The sequence below is a fragment of the Hemitrygon akajei genome, chromosome 7 (assembly GCF_048418815.1).
Source record: "Hemitrygon akajei chromosome 7, sHemAka1.3, whole genome shotgun sequence".
Lineage (NCBI taxonomy): Eukaryota > Metazoa > Chordata > Chondrichthyes > Myliobatiformes > Dasyatidae > Hemitrygon > Hemitrygon akajei.
The window spans coordinates 38162929-38183476 of record NC_133130.1 but is presented as its reverse complement, the minus strand read 5'-3'; the positions used below and the strand labels follow the sequence as shown (position 1 = coordinate 38183476).

The following is a 20548-nucleotide window of genomic DNA, read 5'->3' as shown; positions in this document are numbered from 1 at the left end:
AGCATGATGGTAAACTACCAAAATACTGCACTTTCAATGTAAACACAATGTATGGCCTGCTGTGTGGATGTAAATTGCCAAGCAAACAAGTCATATAGCAGCAAAAGTGAATATTTTAAAAATGACTCCTTTTTCTATGGCATCGCAGTATAAAGCTTCATCTTAATTCAATGATTCAGTACTGTCAAACACACAGGAGACTGGCCAAGGATAGTTTGTAGATTAAATTCTTCAGCTCTTCTAATGGGATTTTCAAGGTACCAGACATTTGCTTCTGGAGAGATGCATTGCACATGACTAAATGAACAGTACAAAGCACCTTCCAACACTCATTTTATTTTTTTAAAAATAGAAACCAAGGTGAAAGAGCAAGGTCGATAGTGCAGAATGTATCATCATAGTTGAGAATATAAGTAAAATAGCATTACAACAAAGACAAAGATAATACAAATTTAATTAACTTTACATGTTTATTATAAGTGAGATACTGGAATGTAGAATAGATTCCAGTTACAGAGAAGACCTTGATAAATCAATTGTGATTGCGGCTTTTAGGTTTTCTTCATGAATAGAATCAATTGCCTGTTCCACATTTCCCTGCTAAATATTTTATATATGTTTATTGGATTGATAGTATACGAATATGAAATTAACGACACTTGCTCATTTCACTAGACAATGGCATTTTACATTAGATCTATGGAAAGTTCAGCTTAACAATTCCATCCCCAAAAATCAAAACCCTTCAACATTTTACTATAATTTTCACAATCATTCATTTTAGGAATGCATCAAAAGGAACAGTGAACAAATAATTATCAAGAAACATTAGAAGTCTTATTTTTATATATAACTAGGTTAGAAAATTGAAATGGAATTAATAAAAAAAGAGGCCACAAATCCTCTGGCATTCACTTCTTAGAAAATTCCTCAGAGAATGCTTTGAAAAAAGCAGGTCAAAGCCTAGAAAGCTCTTGAACTAAGACTGCCAGAGGAAGATCTTCCCAGATGCTGACTAATAGGCAACAATCATACCGGGAGTGGAAAAGCCAAGTATGCTTGAAGCACAGCCTCAATTCCTAATAGGGTTTGTCGCACTTAAGACACGGCAATCTCTTTCTGAGCAAAAGCAAAACTGCCCGGCAATTCATAAAGCCAACAGTTTAAAGTTTATTATGATGAAAGCACTTAATGACATCCATCTCTGAAGGTCCCCAGTTTCTGAAACCACATTGAATTTCAGATATTTACCTAGCCCACCCCACCCCCCAAATTTTATACTGGGACCATTGCCACAAAGTTGAGTTGAAGGTTTGTACTGCATGGGATGCACGGTGTTTCATTCACATCAGTACAGTGCAAGATTTACTTCGAGGTTTCTATGCTCACTTAATTTGCTTTGGATCTGGAATAATGTTAAAACTTTATCAGTCGGAGGCACTGATTGCTGCTTTACTTGGCTGGATCAGGGCAAACCCCGTATGGCCAAATAATAAGTTTACAGGCATGTATACACACTTCCTTGCATATAGATAAATTATAACTGTAATGGAAATTTTTGCAAAATCTTTTTTAAAAGTTATCTTGACAATTAACCATATTTTCCTTGCAGCTTTAAACACCTTTCTAGCTCTTTACGAGCTGCACCTCACTACAGTTGATACTTCTTCAGTAATGTAAATTGTTACTTGAAAAACTCATCTTGGGCCGTTATCATCTGCTGTTTGTGTTTAACAACAGGAGAGGAGCTCTGACAAAACTGTTGTAATGGCTGCACAAATTACTCAGCTGAAAGCTCTTCACAAAACCAATCGCTAATAATCAGCAGTTCTTACCAAGGTGCTAATTAAAAACAATTTTCCTTCTCAGTTTGCAACACTAAGCCTCCATCATTTGCTCAGCTTCTTGAATTCTGCTACTGTATATACCACTACAACTAGATCCCAGTATTAACTGCTAAGCCCTTCTTTCAGCTCCTGCTTAACAATGGGAAAGGAGAAAGACAAAGAAAGCGCAATGAAAAGCACAAAACAGGAATGCAAAAGCAAAAAAATGTAATTGTGCACATCTCTAAGTTTTAACTTCATTCAGAAGATAGAATCAAAACAGCATTTGGATATAAGAAATAACTATCAAGGCATTCTTCACCGGTATTAAGATATTTGGTGCCATTTTCAATGTGAATGTGTGTAGCAGCAGAGTTTTTCCTGAGATTTGTAATATGGAAATATTTAAGTATCACTTTGGGAATTTCATCAAATCGAGTCTTAACAATAATAATCCCAAAGCATAGATTAAAAAAAACATTACCACAGTGAGTTGATAGAACCAGATATTGCAAATGGTTCATTCTCTTAAAAAAAGGTAAGAAACTCCAGGATTCCTTGCACCTCAACAGAGAAAAACCACTCAGCACACTCCTACATCTTTACACAATGCATTGAGGCGAATCATGCATAATTGGAAGGGAGGGGCAGAAGGTTGGACAAGCCTTGTTAAGTACTCAAGTTTACACTGATAGTTAAACTAACCAGTAAGCACCTAGGCTTTAAACATCTGCTTCAAACAAGAGTTATGCCAAAAGAGTGAAAAAAAAGTTTTCAGATTCCTATTAATAATTAAGATTACTTTTAAAAACAAACTTTATTGAAAAATAAATGAGTATAATATTCTTTAGATAAGAAAATGTCTTTAGGAAAAGAAATCTTAAAAATAAAAGACTTTGCATTTTGAACAGCAAAGCAATCAGAGAGAAAAACAATTCCATGTCTACAAGCACCTTCACTGAGGCAAACTGCTTTAATTGGGGGAAATGTGGAACGTTACAAATTCTGCTGATATTATGGGGTTAGTTTACACTGGTGGAATCTCACATACTCTTCGACAAAAAACAATCTATTCTTTCTATAATCCCTAATAGGAGAAAACAATAGTGAACTGTGCTTTTGTACTAATGAGTGACCTCTAGAAGAACGAAAGAAATCATCAGTCCATTCACGGTCAGCTTGGGTGAGGATAGATCGCTGTTCCCTGCTTAGTTAGAGTGATGAGCACAGGATAGTGGAGGTTCTCATCATATCTCTCAGTTTTCTCATTCTTCATCTAAGAAAGCAAAAACAAAAACATTTATACACATACATTATAATTAAAGACTTCAGACACTAGGCTAATGACACTTTAAAGTATATTCTCAATACTTCTCAAACTTCAATATATGCACAAACATTTAATACTAAACTCCACTGAATACTTTTCTGCTGTCTTCTTGCCTCTATCTTTTCCTTAAATCTATTAAAGCTAAATCAATCCTTTCCCAGAGGGAAGAACCATAATCAGCTTTACTATCACTGAAACATGTCATGAAATTCATTGTTTCGCTGCAGCAGTACAGTGCATATGCAAAAGCACTATCATTTGCAATACATTCTAATTAGTAAAAAAAGTAAGTAGTGCAATAAAAGAACAAAAATAATGAGGTGGAGTTCATGGGTTCATTGTCCGTTTGGAAGTCTGATGGTGGAGGAGGGGAAGAAGCTGTTCCTAGATCGTTGAATTTGTGTCTTCAGGCTCCTGGACCTCCTCTCTGATGAGAGAGGAGTGCATGTTCTAGATGGTTGGGGTCCTTAATCATGGATGCCATCTTTTTGAGGCATCGCCTTTTGAAGGTCTCCTCGATGCTGAGGAGGCTAATGCCCATGATTAACAACCCTGAAAAGTGTATCTTTGGAACTCTCTACCCAAGAGTGCTCTGCAGGATCAGTCACTCAGTATATTCAAGGCAGAGACTGATAAAGGAATTTGGGATTAGTGCAGGAACATGGTGCTCAAGTAAAAGAATCTATTAAACAATGATCTTATGGGCAGGTGGCATAGTCTTAATAAAAGAGTGCACTGGCACAAAGGGCCAAATGGCCTATTTGTGATTCTATTTCATATCTTCTTTATGTCACCATTCTCTTTGTCCAAATGTATTGTGTCAACTCTAAATCTGTTGTATTTTCTATTCCACTTGTTTCCCCCACTTGTCTTTGAATTCTGAATTTCCTTTACCGACATTTTGTTGCCTTTCTTCCCAGATTTGCTTTAATTTACTCTTCTGCTATTTATTGGAACAGGCTGAAATGTCAAATTCAAGGGAATGAAGTTTGAGGCGAAGTCCTGGTCCAGCTACTGAGAAAACTGGAAATTAATCTACAGACCTAAAATGACAGCAGAACTAATGGCAAAGGTAGCGTAAATCACGAAGGGAACATTGTTTGATTTGAAAATACTGCAATCAGTCGGCAAGGTTCACCGTAATGCTACTCTGGTTCTATGAAATATACACCAAATTGAATTTCAAACCAGCATTTCTTATTCTCGCTGTACCTTATCATCATCTACTCAGATGTGATTTGTGTCCTCGTTTTACACTCAGAATACTCCCTGTGTAGAACTGAATTGTAGTTAGGTTCCAAGTTTGATCCACAACATGCTCTGACATAAATGATCCCAGAGAAGCAGCAGACACTCCTTTAGGTCTCTCACAATCACGTTCCCACCCCCCCCCCCCCCCGCCCAAGATTAAGAATGGAATAAGCAGAGTGAGCAGGGAGGAGGGGAGGTGAAAAGTAAAGCAGCCAGGGCTCCTGCTCCAGAATGCCAACCAGTAATATCTGCTTGAAGAGTGAAAATTGAACAAGAGTAAAATCGGCTGCAATTCTGATGCCCCCAGGTGGGATAAGTAAAGGCAGACTTTTGTCTTTCTAACAAAGAATGACCGTTCAATGAGTTGCTGGAGGGTAGCCAGATGCTTGTGGAACGGTATAATTGATGCTTTCAGGACAGAATTGTAGAGGGTGGGGAAGGAACTCAAAGAAAATTCAAGTCCTTCAGTTGATAAGTTATAAATGTTACTTTGGCAACAGGCTGGCTAATCTAGAATGTCTACCCAGCATATGCCAGAAAGCAGCAAGAGGGCCGTACCGCTGGATCTCCTAGTGGATAACAAACGAGCTGAACTGGGAAGAAAATCATCAGCAAATCCTGCATTCTTTCTCTAGGATGGAATGGTAAAACAATTACTGATCTAAAGTAAAATATTTTCAATTTATAGTCCTTGCACTGAAGAAATCAAAGGGGCCCTGTAAACATGATCACACTGAGTCATGAGCACCCAGATAGTTTTCATACTAAAATCCTACTTACAAATATGGCAGGATATCCATTCAGCTTTAACTATCAGCCCACTGGACAAAGAGGTACCTAGGGATATAATCTTGTTACCACTTTGATGAACCATTATGAAATGTAAACAAAGGACACCCACCCCTTCCTTGGGGGGGCATGGGTGGGGGGGGGGGGAAGAGAGGGCCTGGTTCCTTATCAAAAGACTTGACCTGGGAAGATTCTCAGAATTGGCCTATGGTGATTACCATGTTTGACAGTGATTTGACAAGATTGACAGTGCTTGGGTTCATACATGGAGAACATACCACCATTACCAGAAAGCAACAACTTTCCAATCCAAACCTGAATGTGAAGAAAGTAAGGGAGAGAAGGGGGGGGGGGGCATGGAAAATAGGGAAACGAATAGCGGTGTACATTCCACCTCAGGCTAATGTCAAACAGGCTCTAGACGAACTGAGTGATGCAAGCAGCGGGCATGAAACACCACATCCTGATGCTCTCCCCATCACTTTGGGGGATTTTAACCAGGCTGGTTTGAAAAAGTTACTAAATAATTATCAAAAAATCGCTTGTAGTACCAGAGGAAACAACGCACTGGACCACTGTTACAGCAAGATCAAGAATGCCTACCATTCTACCCCATGCCCACACTTTGGAAAGTCTGATCACGTGGCTGTACTTCTACTCTCTGAGCACAGGCAGAGACTGAAGACTGCAGCACCAGTAGTGAGGACCAAGAAGGATTGGACAAGGGAAGCACAGGAGTGCCTACAGGACTGCCTTGAATCAGTGGATTAGACTGTATTCAGGGAGTCATCTTTGGGTCTGGATGAGCATGCCAGAGTGGTCACCAAATTCATTAAAACCTGCACGGGTGAGTGTGTGCCTCCTGGTTCATCCAAGACAAAAGCCATGGATGAACCAGGAGGTTCGTAGTCTGCTGAGGGCTAGACCTGTGGCATTTAGGTCTAGTGATGCGGGAAACCAGGTAGGATTTGTGAAGGGCTATTTTAAGAGCCAAGAAACAATTCCAAGTGAGGTGGGGATGACATCGGATGCACGTCAATTTTGGCAGGATTTGCAGACCATTAGTTCCTACAAAACAAAACCCAACATTATGAATGGCAGTGATGCTTCACTACCAGATGAGCTCAAGACCTTTTATGCTCACTTTGAAAGGGAGAATAAAACCACAGCTATGAGGATCCCTGCAGCATCCAGTGACCCTGTGATCTCCAGAGGCTGTCTTTCAGGAGGATGAACCCTTGCAAGGTGGTAGGGCTCGATGGAGTACCTGGTAGGGCTGTGAAAACCTGTGCCAACCAACTGGCGAGGGCATTCAAAGACATCTTCAATCTCTCATTGCTATGATCAGTAGTTTCCACCTGCTTCAAAAGGGCAACAATTATACCAGCATGAGCTGCCTTAACAAGAATCGTCCAGTAGCACTCACATCGACAGTGATGAAATGCTTTGAGAGGTTAGAACCAACAGCTGTCTCAGGAAGGACCTGGACCCTGTGCAATTTGCCTATCGTCACAATAGGTCTACAGCAGACACAATCTCAATGGCTCACTACATAGCCTTGAATCACCTGGACAATGCAAATACATATGTCAGAATGCTGTTTATTGACTATAGCTCATCATTTAACACCATCATTCCTACGGTCCTGATCATAAAGCTACAGAACCTAGACCTCTGTGCCCCCTTCTGCAACTGGATCCTTGACTTCCTAACTGGAAGACCACAATCTGTGTGGATTGGAAATAACATCTCCACCTCATTGACAATCAACACTGGCACACCACAGGAACATGTACTCTTTATACACCTAGGACTGTGTGGCTAGGCATGGCTCAAATGCCATCTATAAGTTTGGTGATGATACAACCATTGTAGGCAGAATTTCAGATGAAAGGGTTTACGGGAGAGAGGTATGTAGTGTAGTGTGTAGTGTATAGACCATGGATTTGCACCTTGGAAATTGCAAGCCTGGGCAAGGTTTTTTTTTATGGAAGACTGGCAGTTGCCCAAGCTGCAAGTCTCCCCTCTCAATGCCACCAATGTTGTCCAAGGGAAGGGCATTAGGACCGGTGTCATCGCAGAGCAATGTGTGGTTAAATGCCTTGCTCAAGGACACACATGCAGCCTCAGCCAAGGCTCGAACTAGCGACCTTCAGATCACTAGACAAACGCCTTAACCACTTGCCCACGCGCCAACATGGGAGAGAGGTATACCAGTTGGCTGGGTGGTGTCACAGCAACAACCTTGCACTCAACATCAGCAAGACCAAAGAGCTGATCATGGATTCCAGAAAGGGTAAGACAAGGGAAAATGAACCAATCGTCATAGGATTTGTTCTGATAGGATTGGATCAGAAGTGCAGAGAGTGAGCAATTTCAAGTTCCCATGTGTCAATGTCTCTGAGGATCTAACCTGGACTAACAGGGTCGATGCAGCTAGAAAGAAGGCAATACAACAGCTATATTTCATTAGGAGTTTGAGGAAATTTAGTTTGTCAACTTAAGCACTCGAAAACTTCTACAAATGTACCATGGGGAATATTCTGACGGGCTCCTTCACCATCTGGTATTGGGTGGGGGGGGGGGGGGGAGTTGCTACTGCACAAGATAAAGTAAATTGCAGAAACATGTTAAATTAGCTCCATCATGGGTACTAGCTTCCATAGTATCCAAGATATCTTCAAGGAGCAGTGCCTCAGGAAAGCAGCATCCATCATTAAAGACCTCCACTACCCAGGACATGCCCTCTTCTCATTATTACCATTGAGAAGGAGGTACAGAAGCCTGAAGGCACACACTTGGCGATTCAGGAACAGCTTCTTCCCCTCTGCCATCCGATTTCTGAATGGACTTTGAACCCATGACAACTACCTCACTACGTTTTTATTTGGTTTTTTTTTCACTACTTATTTTAACTTAACTATTTAATAGACATATAACTGTATACACTAACTGCAATTCAGTTTTTCTATTTTATTTATCGTGTTTCATTGTACTGCTGCTGTAAAGTTCACAAATTTCACATCTGCTGGTGATACTAAACCTGATTAACAATAGGAGAATGGTATAAAGAATAGTTGTTCAGACAAATGCATCGTTGAACAGAAACCTCAAGACTAGCACAGTAATTTTATTTTGCCAGTATATTGTGAACGTGCTATTGAAACCACTGTATAACAAAGGACAAAATATGTTATATTGACATGGAGGTGATAAGTTTAAGAGGCAAAGCTTTTCCTCCTGATCAGTGTTAATCATCTTCGTGGGTGGTTGGTAAGTCCATTTTTCTTGCATAACTACCATGATCATAATCAATTCTCTCCCCCCAAAAGTATAAGGCTGGGATTGCCATTTCCTGTAGAGGGCAAGTGGGGAGCATGACATGAAGAGCTAATGCAGAGTGCAAAATTAAAATTCATGAATCCCTTCACAATCATTTGTGTAACAAGATTAAGATGAGGCAAAAGAAAATAACTTGCATTATCAGCCTTCTTGTAGTTCTCCAGCTGGTTATATGCTATGCTAAAACAGTGGGGATAAGAGGATAACATGCAGCCTACAGAAAACAAAGTGCTTCTGTCACCGTTTAGATACGTTGGTTCAGTTGCAAAGGGAATGACTGCAACATGCTAGCAGGAGTCAAACTGTGCAGAACAGACGTTGCACAAAAGCAGAACAGCATTCTGCACACTCCATAAACACAAACAAATAACCTATCACAGGTTCAGCAGCTCAGTATTTCTACCATCCGGTATCATTTGCACTGAAATCAGAATCAGTAACTGCTCTCTTAAAAATCCTATGTTTGATTGCTTTACCTTTTCGAACTACTGTCCTAATTCTGAACTCATTCTTTCCACCTTTAAGACGTTGTTCCTTTCCACAGCTTGTGGCGCATCAGAGGACAACCTTGCCAAGTTGCTAGCTCGACGCTCAATCCAGCACGGATGGAAAGCATGCATGGAGCTGGCCAGAACTGAACCCGGGAACACTCGCCTCAAACTCTGGTGTGGATGCCACTACACCACTGGCTGGCACCTTTAAGATGTAGCTGGTAGCTTTATAAGGCAATTTTCCAACTAAATCCCTCCAATCAAAATCCCAATATGCTTATAAGAAACAGACTATTCTGATCAGATCCATAAATTGCCAACAAATCGCAACCATGGCTTGAAATCACAACCTCTAAGGAGCTTTCTATATAATTTAATAGTCTATTTTCCTTGCCATAATCTATTAATTGGAGCCACTGTCCCATGAAACATCTCATGCCTGAAGGCCTTTAATAGTATGTCCTCCAATTAAGCCATAAACATTATCTACAAGCAGGGCTTAGTTTTAAGTCTTGAATAAGCCAAAGTTTCCTGTTGCTTTATAGACTCATTGGTCACTTTATTAAGTATCTCTGGACTTAGTAAAGTGGCCACTGAGCGGATGCTTCTGGTCTTCCACTGTTGTGGCCGATCCACTTCATGGTTCAATGTGTCACACATTCACAGATGCTCTTCTGCACAACTCCTTTGCAATGTGAAGTCATTTGAGTTTCTGTAGTCTTCTTGTCAACTTGAACAAGTCTGGCCATTCTCCTCTGACCTCTCTCATTAGGAACGCATTTTTACCCAAAACATTCCCACTCACTGGGTGCTTTTTTTTGTTTTTCCACACCATTCTCTGTAAACTCTAGAAGCTGTTGTGCATGAAAATCCCAGAAAATCAGCAGTTTCTGTGATATTAAAACCACGCCATCTGCCGTCAACAGTCACTAAGATCATATCTCTTCCCCATTCTGACTTTAGTCTGAATAACAAATGAACCTATTCACCATGTCTGCATGCTGTTGTGTATTGAGTTGCTGCCACATGATTGGCTTATTAGATATTTGCAATAACAAGTAGTGCACAGGTGTACAAAATAAAGTGACCACTGAGTGTAACGTGACTCCAGCCTTGCATAATGTCCCTCTCATTATCATTGAATCAATTAAATTAGCTCCCTCAGCTCTGCTGCCATTATAACTCTCCTCAGCCAGATCTGAACCAAGCACTACATACACAAACTGAATGCAGAAGTTTCTTCCTCTTCCGTCTTCAGAACTTATCCAATTTGAACTCACTTCACCTTCACAGCTGCTACATTCATGTGCCATGTCATCAAGTTTAACTATTGCAGAACTTTTTTCACTCCAAGAAAAACTCCGGACATCTCACATTGACTTTCATCAATGGTACAATCATCCCCATTATTAACATTTCTGGTTACAGTGTATCAGAGACTAAACTGGAAGCCTAAGACAGTTATCTCCTGGCCCTGTAAACTCGACCAGAGTGAAGGAATGAGAATAGTGTGATTGTGGGCAACCCTATCACCTCTAAAGTTGCGTTCCAAGTCACACATTCTGACTGAATATAGAACACCGTCTTTTCTTCAGTGTTGGGCCAAAATTCCCGCAATTCCATCCCAATGCCATGACGGTAGACCTCCAAAATTTGAAGGCAAGCAGATATGGACAATATATGCTGTTTTTGCTACATCACCTGTACTTCTAGGATTTGTATTTTATTTGCTTAGCAATACAGCCAGAATAAGGCCCTTCTGGCCTTGTGGGCCACGCTGCTCCAGCAATCCCACAACCCTGATAAACCCTAACCTTTGATTGGAGTACCGCGCAGATGCAGTGGAAACATTCCCACCCAATACAGGCAAAGAGAGTTGAAAAGCAGCACGTTTTTATCAACAGGAGGCTTTAATTGGAGTACTGCACAGACGCAGTGCAAGTGTTCTTGCGCAAGTGAGGCAAAGAGCTTTAAAAACCAGTCTCCACAAAGGAAGAGCACCGTCTGGCAAAGTGGTAAGGCTGTGGCTCAACTGGGCTTCGGAGAGAACAGGCGGAGGCATGGTAAGTGGGTAAGTTTACTTTACTTTATTGTCGCCAAACAATTGATACTAGAGCGTACAATCATCAGAACGATATTTGATTCTGCGCTTCGTGCTCCCTGAAGTACAAATCCAAGTAAATATAATAAAAAATTTAAATTATAAATCATAATTAGAAAATAGACTTAAATAAATTAAAATAAATAAAATAATTCTTGATTTCTAATTTAACTCTTGAGAGAATAGGGGTATGTCTACAGGGCAAGTGTTCTGTTCTGGGTGTCAGATGTGGAATTTTCAGGGAAGTACCAGCCTCCCTGATGGCCACATCTGCACCAGGTGCATCGAAATGCAGCTGTTTAGAGACCGAGTTAGGGAACTGGAGCTGCAGCTCGATGACCTTTGCCTTGTTAGGGAAAGTGAAGCAGTGATAGACAGGAGGTAGAGGGAAGTAATCACTCCGAGGCTACAGAAGACAGATAAATGGGTGACTATCAGGAGAGGTAAGGGAGATTTTAGATAGTGGAGAGCACCCTTGTGGCCATCCCTCGCAACAATAAGTACTCCATTTTGAGTACTGTTGTGGGGTACAACCTACCTGGGGGGAAGCAACAATGGCCATGCCTCTGGCACTGAAACTGGCCCTGTGGCTCAGAAGGGTAGGGAACTGAAGAGAATGGCAGAAAGTAGGGGACTCTATAGTCGGGGGGGGGGGGGGGCAGAGAGGTGATTCTGTGGATGCAAAAAAAGAAACACGGATGGCAGTTTGCCTCCCAGGTGCCAGGGTCCGCGATATTTCTGAACACATCCACAACATCCTGAAAAGGAAGGGCGAGTAGCCAGAAGTCGTGGTACATATTGAGACCAATGACATAGGTAGAAAAAGGGAGGAGGTCCTGAAAACAGAATACTGGGAGTTAGGAAGGAAGCTGAGAAGCAGAACCTCAAGGGTGGTAAGCTCGGGATTGAATGCGCGTACAATGCAGGACTGAAGGTGCTGTATTTAAATGCACGTAGCATTCAGAATAAGGTGGATATACTCATGGTGCAATTAGGGATCGGTCAGTATGAAGTTGTGGGCATCACTGAGTCATGGATGAAAGAAGGTCATAGTTGGGAGCTTAACATCAAAGGATATACTTTGTATCAAAAGGACAGGCAGGAAGGCAAAGGTAGTGGTGTGGCTCTGTTGGTAAAAGATGGAATTACATCTTTAGAAAGAGGTGACATAGGGTCAGAAAACATTGAATCTTTGGGGGTGGAGTTAAAAAACCATTATGGGAATCATATATAGGCCTCCAAATAGTAGCCAATATGTGGGGTTGAGATTGCAACGGGAGCTGGAAAGGGCATGTAATAAGAATAATGTCACAATTCTAATGGGGGACTTCAATATGCAAGGGGTTGGGAAAATCAAGTTGGTGTCAGATCGCAGGAGAAGGAATTTGTTGATAGCCTACAAGATGACTTTTTAGAGAAGCTTATGCTTGAGCCTACTAAGGGAAAGGCAATTTTAGACAGGGTGTTGTATAATAATCCAGATCTTACTAGGGAGCTTGATGTAAAGGAACCCTTAGGAGGCAGTGGTCATAATATGATTGAATTCATACCGCAATTTGAGAGGGAGAAGCACAAGTCATAATGTTATCAGTATCGGAATGGAATAAAGGGAATTATAGAGGCATGAGAGAGGAGCTTGGCCAGGTGGATTGGAGGAGAATACTGGTGGGGATGACGGCAGAGCAGAGGTGCTCCGGGAATAGTTCACAAGACTCAGGATAGATATGTTCCTCAGAAGATGGGCTGAATGGCTTAATTCTGCTCCTTTGTCTTATGGTCTAATCATGGGACAACTTACAACGACCAATTACCTGGTATACCTTTGGACTGTGGGAGGAAACAGGTGCACGTGGAGAAGTCCCACACATTCCACGGGGAAGATGTATAGAGATTCCTTATAGAATGGCGGCAAAATTGAACTCCAAACTCCAAGGGCAGGTTGAAAGATGTGCAGGGGAAGTCCTTTTTTACACAGTGAGTGATGAGTGCCTGGAATGTGCCACTAAGAGTGGTGGTTGAGACAGATACGATAGAGGTATTCAAGAAGCACTTAGGCACATGAATGTGAAGGAAATGGAAAGATATGGACATTATGTAAGCAGAAAGGATTCATTTAGTTGGGTGTTTGATTACTAATTTAATTAGTTCAGCAGAAGTTCACGGACAGAAGGACCTGTTCCTGTGCTATTTTTTTCTATGTGCAAGGGGGAATGAATATAAAACACAATATTGTACATACAAGACCTTGATTAGGCCTCATTTGACAAAAAGTGTCTTGAGGTATTGACCCCATAATGTATCAGGTAATAATGGAGGTCTGAGAAAGATTCAGGGGCAGGACCAATATTTTGAAGATTCTTAGTTACTCAGAATAAACTTCTGGAACTATACTTTTATTCTGAAAAACTATGGACTTTAAAATAACAAAAGGAACACAATCAAACCAAAAGGCCTGTTTCTGTGCTATAATGTTCTATGGTTCACATAGATTTGATTAGGTCGGCACAACATCGAGGGCCGAAGGGCCTGTACTGTGCTGTAGTATTCTAGTGTCTAGTGTCTTCTAGTGTCTATTAGATGGTGGCTACACAAGGAAACAGTTTGAGGGCATATGATTGTAAATCACAAAAGCTAGGACTAGATCAGGTGATTGGAATAGTATTTTTACAAGAGAGTTAAGTACCCAACCTTTAGTGACTGAATTCACTGCAAATATTCCGGACATGATCCTGATCAATATCAACATATCTATTCATAGAGGGTCGGAGAATACTGTAGAAGACATCTCTCATTCAAAATAAATTCCTGGGTACTTGTTGCTTGGACTTCAGGAACTGGACCAACTCCCAGAATGGGATTTTCTGCACTTCCTTGATGATTTTTTGAATAGGTGTTTTTTGGTGATAGGGAGGAAGAGGGTGAATGATCATCATGGTCTATGTAAGCTTCACATCAACAGTAGCAATTAAATCAATTCACTGGGAAACAGACTTTAACATTTCAGAATCCATATATAAGATCAGAATTTTTTGGGAAAATCAATGAGAGTTTCATGTTTCCATTGACTCTTCCTGTACACATCGTCCAGCAATCTGCTGGTTTAATGTCACTGGCATATGTTGTGAAATCTGTTGTTTTGCAGCAGCAGTACATTCCATACAATAAATATATATATATTTCTCATTGTAATTTATAGTTTTTTAATTTTATACACACACACACGTACGTGCACATATATAATTAAATAAGAATTGCAAAAAGAAAGCAAAACAGAAACAGTGAGGTAACGTACATAAACACAAAAGATTCTACAGATGCTAGAAATCCTGTTGAAGGGTCTTGACCCAAAATATCGACCGTTTATTCATTTCCATGGGTGCTGCCTGACCTGTTGCATTCCTTCAGCATTTTGTGAGGTAGTGTTCATGGGTTCATTGTCCATTCAGAAATCTGATGGAGGGGGGAAAGGAGCTGTTCCTGAAATGTTGAGTGTGTGCCTTCAGGCTCCTGTACCTCCTTCTTGATGGTAGCAATGAGAAGAGGGCATGACCTGGGTGATGGGGATCCTGAATGATGGATGGGCCCTTTTTGAGGCATTGCCTTTTGAAGATGTCCTGGATGCTGGGAAGGCTGGTGCCCATGATGGAACTACAGAGTTTACAACTTTCTGCAGCTTTTTTACAATTCTGTGCTATGGCCCCTCTTTAATAGACAGTGATGCATTCAGTCAGAATGCTCTCCACGGTATACCTTTAGAAATTTGCAAGAGTCTTTGGTGACATACCAGGTCTCCACAAACTTCTAATGAAATATATCCACTGTCATACCTTCTTTGTTATTGTATGTGTGGGCTGTGATCTTCAGAGATATTGACACCCAGGAACTTGAAACTGCTCACACTTTCCACTGCTGATCCCTCAATGAGGATTGGTGTGTGTTGCCCAGTTTCCCCTTCCTGAAGTTCACAATCAATTCCTTCGTCCTACTGACATCGAGTGCAAGGTTGTTGTTGCGACACCACTCAACCAGCTGATATATCTCACTCCTGTGCAACTCCTATAGGTGCCCCATACATTTGCACTCACCAATAACTGCTGAATGATTTGCATTGCTTCATTATTAATTTAGCCAACATATCATCTTCCCTTTAACAATTCACAGGTTTCAAGAAATTGTTGCAGTCATGATAAAGAACAATGACTCATAGTTAATATCATAAAGGACCTTTTCCTGATATTGACAGGACTCATGACATAACTCACTGGCCCAGAAAATGCCAAGTCTGAAATTATTTTTGTAGATTTTAAAAAGTTATTTTCTTACCTTCACATTTCTTCTAGTCCTGTCTCATTTTAATTATTTTTTGCTATTGTTCAGCTTTTTTCATACCTGATCGAACTAATTTACCTCAGAAAATGTTCTTCTCAGCCTTGTGTTTTATGACATCATAAATGCCACATAAATTATTTTTGACATTTCATTGGCTGAGATATATGCTTTGCCCCGTCATCAAAGTCCCAGAAACCCCATTATCGGATCACACATCCAGCAATTTTCAATGCAAAAATGTTTTGAGTTGAAGGGTGATGAAGAAAGCCTAACTAAGTGGCATGCTCCAGAGCCAATAAAATGAGGTTAATTGGAAAAAGGTGATGCCTGTGATTATTGACCATTGAAAGTATTCAGTCAATATGAATCTTTCAACAGACAAGGTAGTCATGCAATCATTTGTAGCTCACATTTGCCTGATTGTATGTCAAAGCACTTCATGTTACTTAAGTAAGCGAACAAAACTCACATTTAATACACTGTAGGCAATTCTAAACATTACACTTGCAAAAATGCACTGGAAGCCTTAAGATTAGGATTTCGAATTCCATAAAGGTAAGAGATATTTAAAGAAATTAACTCATTTTCATTTGACAAATGATGGAGAAGGGCTGCTGCTCCAAATCTTTTAACTCAGGGATGCGGGAATATATGAAAGCGGTCTTGATTTTGAACTGTGATCACAGTGGATGGAGTAAAAAAAATAGCATGCCTCAGGAAAAACTACAGAGTAGAATCATAAATCCCACTGAGTAATGTATAACTGGGATAAGAACCCAAATAAAAGCAGTTAGTTATGCCAATTGCTGGCTACAAAAGTGACAGAATAAAAACATTTAAGGGAGGGAATGAAATCTATGTTAAGGATAGACATCCATGATTAATTAGTCTACAGAATGCACTGGCATTTGTACAATTGAACTCAATGTGGAATTCAACTGGTCCAATTTCAGTTACAGATCGTAAAACTGGACTAATGGTCTGGGGTTTTATTTAAAGAAAGATTTCACATATTTAGTTGACCACAGAAGTTGTGACACTCTCACCCATGAATGAAAATAAAAACAGGGCACTAAGAATCATAGCAAAGCAACCTCCTCACAGCCCACATATGTGGATAATGAACTCGAGGACAGACTCCTGGTGGTAAGCCACCTACCTGCCTAACAATCTTCACAGCCAATAAATATTGAACAGCACATGAAAGGTAGATAAATAAAATAAAATAGGTTTAATTGAAACAATCGCACATATAAGCTTTTTAATGCATCAGGGCTCAAAATGTTGTGATTGTAGTATTTCATGCTGTAAAAATGCCACTAAAAAGATGACATATTATTAAACATTTGCATACATTTCATGCAGCAAAAAATCAGTTTAAAGTAAATTTGATAGCCCTACTCCTACTCTATTGTCAGTTTCATGAATTTGTCTATTAAGGCCACTTCAACAGAACATGACAGCAATTCCTGAATAGTAAAAATAAGTATATCCTTCTCTGCAAAATATTTCAAAATTATATACAGAGTAATACACACAAAATGCTGGAGGGAACTCAGCAGACTAGGCAGCATCAATGGAAAAGAGCAGTCGACGTTTCAGATCAAGGCCTTTCATGATGAAGGGTGTACTGAGTTCCTCTAGCATTTTGATTCCCAGCATCTCCAGATTTTCTCTTGTTTATATATGGAGTACCCTGCTACAGTAGACAAAAGCATGTAGGAAGAGCCAAACAGATTGGTGGTGATTGTATGCCCATTTGCAGATCAAAGTGACTGTTCAGACTTTGCTTAATCAATAAGTCAGAATCTATTGGCAATTAGCTGTCAATAATAATAAGCATAAGGAATTTGCTGACTGATGAAGTCTTTTAATCAAATAAATGTCATTGACCTAGGAGGCATAGTGGGAAATATCACTGCTAACCAAAAACTTCTGGTATCTGACACCGGTGTTTACTGTCACAGCTGAGAATTACTGTTGGAACTTTAACTATTTGGAATTTGAGACTGACACAATGTCACGAAATAGAACCCCATCATCTGAGAGTCTTCAGCAAATTATACCTTGTACATTTTATTTCCTTGTAGTCAAATGCAGATTCACACATCTTAAGAGGAAATGCCACATTGTGAAATTCTAGGAATAATTACAAGGCAAAAGGTAAGTATTTTTTAACCCAGATTTACTTTCCACTGCTTTTAAATTAACTTTTATTCAGAAACGCCATCAGTGGATCTTCAAAATTTTATATAAGTGCCTTTCCCTGAGAGCCACAGGGTTGTTTTAAGGGTCTTTCTGTCCTCGTCTAACATCAGGGCAACCACTGTCACTAATTCAGCAAGGTCCGGGAACCAACTGTAGGACCCCAGTGCCAGAGAGATCTCAAGTGCACATTATATAACGTCTACATCAACTGACGTTTTGGAGTGGCCCTTAAATAGCTCATTATATTTATATCCTAATTTTCTACCCCGCATTATAGAACTGTGTTTTGTAATGGGACATGGCTCCAAAGGCTTTAAGAATGTTATCCCTGTATTATTCTAACTAGTTACAGTACCTTTGAAGATAGAATGGTTTTAAATATTAAATGAAAATGTTCTAAATGCACACTAGAGGGAATGATGATTCTCTGGAGCAGGAGTACCCAACCTGGGGTCCATGAACCCCTCGGTTAATGGTAGGAGTTCATGGCATTAAAACAAAAGTTAGGAACCCATGCTCTAGATGAAAACTTCCACTTGAGAGTATTTGTAAAAGTCAAGACCAAGCACCAGCAAATAATTACCTGGTCATTTAGGACTCATTTCACATTCACATCTACATTAGAAGCATTATTGGTATCAAGTAATTTATTTCTTTATGTGAACTTTTGTTCCATGTTCTATTACTTAGCTTGTTGCTCTAACTACATGAAAACAGATTCTAGTGTGAAATAGACAGTTATTTTAAAGCAGCTCTGTACAGTATCCTGAAATAACTGCTATCTCAACATTGAATTTTTTTGGCATGTAGTCATTGAGTTGGAGAGAAACTAATACATAGGGAAGAGGAAGAAGTATTTGCACAGTTTGCCCTAGACTTCAGTAAATACTGTAAGTAGAGGATCAGTGTGTGATTAGTGTGATTGACAGTATACAGCGAAAGGGCAAGGATAATCCATGTTGGGAAGTTGCAGGCTAAGGAACCTGCTTGGAGCAAAATTATTTTTAAAAGCTAAATCAAAAAAAAATTTCCTCAAGTTTTAAACTATTAGCAAATCTGTATGCAAATTGGCCAAGAAAAATAGAGTTTTCAGATAAACGTATCCCTGGTGTGGGAAAGACAGAGACTGCTTTTAGAGCAGAGGAAGGAAGGAGCTGAACTGGACTGAGACCAGGCTCCCAGCAGAAAGATTAAAGAGAGTGGTCGCAAGGCGATTAAATTAGTTCTAAAACCAATTAAAAGGAAGAGAATGGTCATGTATTCCGAAACTGAACTTTATGTACTCAGCTAAAGGTTAAACCTAAAGGATATAATTTAACTAGGAGAGAGAAAATTGAAACATGTAAGTAAAACATTAGAGTCGAGGGCTGGGTTAGAGTTTATGGCTTGAATTAGCAATTATACTGCATACATAGTAAAAGGAACGAAAATGTATTAATTGCAAGTGTAAATTCAATTTGGAAGGTTTGATGTTGTAGCCATCACTGAGATATTGCTGTAAAGTGATCAAGACTGCAAACTAAATATACCAGGTTACAAACTTACATGAAATATCGAGGAAATAGTGCAGCCTCGGTGATTAAAGGGGAAATCACTTCACTGATGAAAAGATGATAGCAGGAAGATAATAGGCAGCGGACACTCACCAGGTTGAACTAATAAACAGAAAAGGAATTAAGACTGGACTGGGAATTGCATATACTCCGCTCTGGTAGCAACTGTTAATGATAGAATGCATAATTGCAGAAATTAGACAAGCATGAGGCAGGGGCAGAGTGGCTTTAAGGGATGATTTAACTTCCATATTAGATTGTAGTAAGCACACTAGCTTATGCCTGAAAGGTAGCAATTTTTTGGAATGTGTTCAAGACTGTTTTGTTGGAATAATATCTTCCACGATCAAAAATCTTTATTAGATTTAGTTTTGAAAGGAAGCTCAGTTTTAACTAACACTAGGTAAACAGTTAACTAATAACATTTATAATATAATGAAGTTCATTAAAGCTTTCAAAAGTAAGTGATGTAAACCAGCTATTAAGGTATTAAGTTTGGCTCAGGCTTACTTCCATACAATCAGGAAGTACGTGAATTAAAGCGCGCAAATCTTTCAATGGATACAATAACAGTAGTTCTGTGGGTGAGGTTCAAAAATATTGATGCAATGCTAAACCAGTTTATACTGTAGGAAGGTTCTAAGAATGATTCTAGACCGGAATATTAAACATCCTATTGTATTGTTTTTGGGGGTGAGCAGGATAAACCTGGAAATAATATTCCATTACGACTAAACTCTATTGTCAAGAAATTACCAGAGTTTATAAGCGCTTAAAATGTGAACAACTTGAAAATTTCAGCAGATCCGTTTGAGCCAGCATGGATTTATAGAAGTAGTTAATTTTCCAAATGTTGAATACAGGAATATATATTTGGATCTCATTTATATAAACTTCTAAAGGCCCTTGTAAGAGCGTATGATATACTAAATAAAGTGCTGTACAAATAATTGATTAACCTGGTTGGGAAATTGGGAGAGTCTGGGAGAAAGACGATGTCTCAAGGAGGTGGCACCCATCATTAAAGATTTTCACCATCTAGGACATGCCCACCCCTCACTTCTACCCTCAGGGAGGAGATACACGAGCCAGGAGACACTCAAAGTTTTAAGAACAGCTTCTTCCTCTCTACCACTGGATTTATTAACAGTCTATGAACCCACAAACACTACCTTGATATTTGACTTTAGCACTACTTATTGTAATTTACAGTAATTTTTAATATGGATTGCACTGTACTGCTGGCACAAAACAACAAATGTCACAATATATGTCAGTGATAATAAATCTGATCCTAGTTCTGAACATGCAGATAGGTATTCAAATTG

The 20548-nt window shown here is 39.7% G+C and overlaps 1 protein-coding gene across 3 annotated transcripts in view; it reads right to left on the bottom strand.

Annotated features, from left to right (window-relative positions):
* Nucleotides 1-316: 316 nt before the first annotated feature.
* The window catches only part of camkmt (calmodulin-lysine N-methyltransferase), a 332954-nt gene continuing 312722 nt past the window's right edge, over nucleotides 317-20548 (bottom strand). For 2 of the 3 annotated variants that reach the window (XM_073050676.1, XM_073050675.1), the window contains exons 11-12: nucleotides 19213-19322; nucleotides 2989-3102 (exon numbers count right to left, since the gene is read on the bottom strand). In XM_073050676.1, the coding sequence (XP_072906777.1) occupies nucleotides 3099-3102; nucleotides 19213-19322 (114 nt within the window). In that variant the 3' untranslated portion in view covers nucleotides 2989-3098. Of the gene's footprint in view, nucleotides 3103-19212; nucleotides 19323-20548 lie in introns of all 3 variants that reach the window. The other variant, XM_073050678.1, reaches the window with a different exon arrangement.